The sequence below is a fragment of the Gossypium raimondii genome, chromosome 4, assembly GCF_025698545.1.
Source record: "Gossypium raimondii isolate GPD5lz chromosome 4, ASM2569854v1, whole genome shotgun sequence".
NCBI classification, from domain to species: Eukaryota; Viridiplantae; Streptophyta; class Magnoliopsida; order Malvales; family Malvaceae; genus Gossypium; species Gossypium raimondii.
This window is the reverse complement of record NC_068568.1, coordinates 16,513,669-16,516,099: the sequence shown is the minus strand read 5'-3', so window position 1 is coordinate 16,516,099 and position 2,431 is coordinate 16,513,669. Positions and strand designations below refer to the sequence as shown.

Below are 2,431 nucleotides of genomic sequence, written 5' to 3'. Positions count from 1 at the left end.
ATTAATTATGAATAAAGGGGGTGTCTTTTTGGATGGGAACCATGTCTAGCTATCATTTGCAATTGAAAGGATTGAAGACAAATTATTTCAAATAAATAATGGACTATGTTAAAGGTTCACAACTGCTAGAATCATACTTACTGATGATGAGGCGACAGTAAATGTACAGGTTGACAATACTGAAGTTTGTTAGTAGTATGGGAGTAAATGATGAATACCACTTGGTTTAAATCAGCTAAGTTTGCCTCTACTTAATTATTGCCATTAAATGTTGATTAAATTTCGAGGAAAACTTCTCTTGAGAGCAATTCATTTGTAATTAGCTCTATAGTTTTGATGTAAAACCATCTTGTTAAATCTTCATCATAACTTTAAAATATACATCCAAAATGATTCCCATCCAGACTACAAAACGTGACTGCTTCCCATTCTTTTCCTCCTATATATTTTTACTCTTCAGCACACCCAACATCTCTCAGCCGTCGGATCGGACACTCAGTGGTTCCTTAGTCTACGTGTCCAAATCATATTGTTTCATGGCAGTCTATCCGGTGAGTTCATGAATTATCCTTCTTTTTTAAAAATGTTTCCATCTTTCGAGAGGGAGCCGAGAAAGCAAACAAAATATCGGCTAAACGCCGCACATTACATGGATCGATCTTATCCTACATGAACACGTGGCAATCATTCATCCACCTCACATCACTCCCTCTTCGCTGTCTTAACGGGGATGACCGGTTCATCCCGTTTCCCAAAATTACATAAACAATGATATCACAGCCTGTCCACCAATATCCAGCCAAGATAGTACACCCGTCCCCAGATTCTTCCACCGGTAACGGATAAATCCCGGTCACCATGGATCAAAGCTTTCAAATATAAGTAAGAGGTAGAGCCGAGATGTGGAGACCAGACTAGACCAGTACTCACTCAACATTCCCATTTCCAATCTCCAGCTCCCAAGGTAAATATGCCGATCAGAAACATAGCGGTTGGCCGGCCCGAAGAGGCTACTCACCCCGATGCTCTCAAGGCAGCTTTGGCTGAGTTCATCTCAACCTTGATCTTCGTTTTCGCTGGATCGGGCTCAGGAATGGCCTTTAACAAGTTGACTGACAACGGAGCAACCACCCCGGCTGGTCTCGTAGCCGCCGCTCTAGCTCATGGCTTCGGTCTTTTCGTCGCTGTCTCCGTTGGCGCCAACATCTCAGGTGGCCACGTCAACCCTGCCGTCACCTTTGGTGCTTTCGTTGGAGGGAACATCACTCTCTTGCGCGGCATTCTTTACTGGATCGCCCAACTCCTAGGCTCAACCGTCGCTTGCCTGTTGCTTAAGTTCGCTACCGGCGACCTGGTAACATCACCATTTCCCTCCAAACTACTCCGTTACAAAATCAGTTATTTCCGTTATTGCACAGTGTCTTATTTTATTTATTAATTTGGCGGGTTTTGTTACGGTGCTTCGCAGGCTGTACCCGCTTTTGGGTTGTCATCAGGTGTGGGCGTGTCTAACGCATTGGTTTTCGAAATCGTGATGACCTTCGGATTGGTGTACACAGTGTACGCCACAGCCGTTGATCCCAAAAAGGGAAGCTTGGGAACAATCGCACCATTGGCAATTGGTTTCATCGTGGGGGCCAACATTTTGGCAGGAGGTGCCTTCGATGGAGCCTCAATGAACCCAGCTGTTTCATTCGGACCAGCCTTGGTTAGCTGGACATGGGACAACCACTGGATCTACTGGGTCGGACCCCTTATCGGTGGTGGGCTCGCTGGTCTCATCTACGAGTTCATCTTCATCAGCAACACCCACGAGCAGCTCCCAACCACCGATTATTAAGCCTAATCAGGGTTTAATTGATTTGTCTGTCACTTTGAAACCGGATTTTCTCCGATCTCATTTGAGTTTCCTATCTCTTTCCTTGTTTTTTGTGTTTAATTTGTGGCCCGTCGATCTTGTTTACTTTTTTTTCATTCCCCATCCTCTCTCATGATCATCATGCATGGCAGATGTTGTTTACAATTGCATGCCCTGAAAAAATGGTATATGAGTGACTCACTGTAAGTCTTTTTTCTTATATTATTCAAAACCAGCATCAGGGCTGTAAATGTGACTTTTCTCCTTACCTCTTCCTTGTTTCTATCATGTGCATTTCCTATTCACTTTTACCTTTTCTTAAGTAAGATTGTACAGGTGGCATGTTTCATTTAGACAGAATATTTAAAATAATGAAAAAAAAGGAGTTTTTTTTACAGAAATAATACAAAAAAATAAAATAATATCAAAATAGTATCACATTTTTATTATGTATCAAAATGGTACAAATAGTAAAAAAAAACACAATAGTTAAAAAAATGGACGATGGGACAGGACCCTAGTGGAGGGTCTGCCACAGGCGGCATCAAAGGTGCCTATGGCAGAGGCGGCACC

General features: G+C 42.8%; 1 protein-coding gene across 1 annotated transcript; it reads left to right on the top strand.

Moving 5' to 3' along the window:
* The first annotated feature begins 898 nt into the window (after positions 1–898).
* On the top strand, positions 899–2,126 carry LOC105767941 (aquaporin TIP1-1). The gene is made up of 2 exons (XM_012587547.2): positions 899–1,354; positions 1,469–2,126. The coding sequence occupies exons 1-2, from the start codon at positions 971–973 to the stop codon at positions 1,838–1,840; spliced, it is 756 nt and encodes a 251-aa protein (XP_012443001.1). The 5' UTR covers positions 899–970; the 3' UTR covers positions 1,841–2,126.
* Positions 2,127–2,431: the final 305 nt, after the last annotated feature.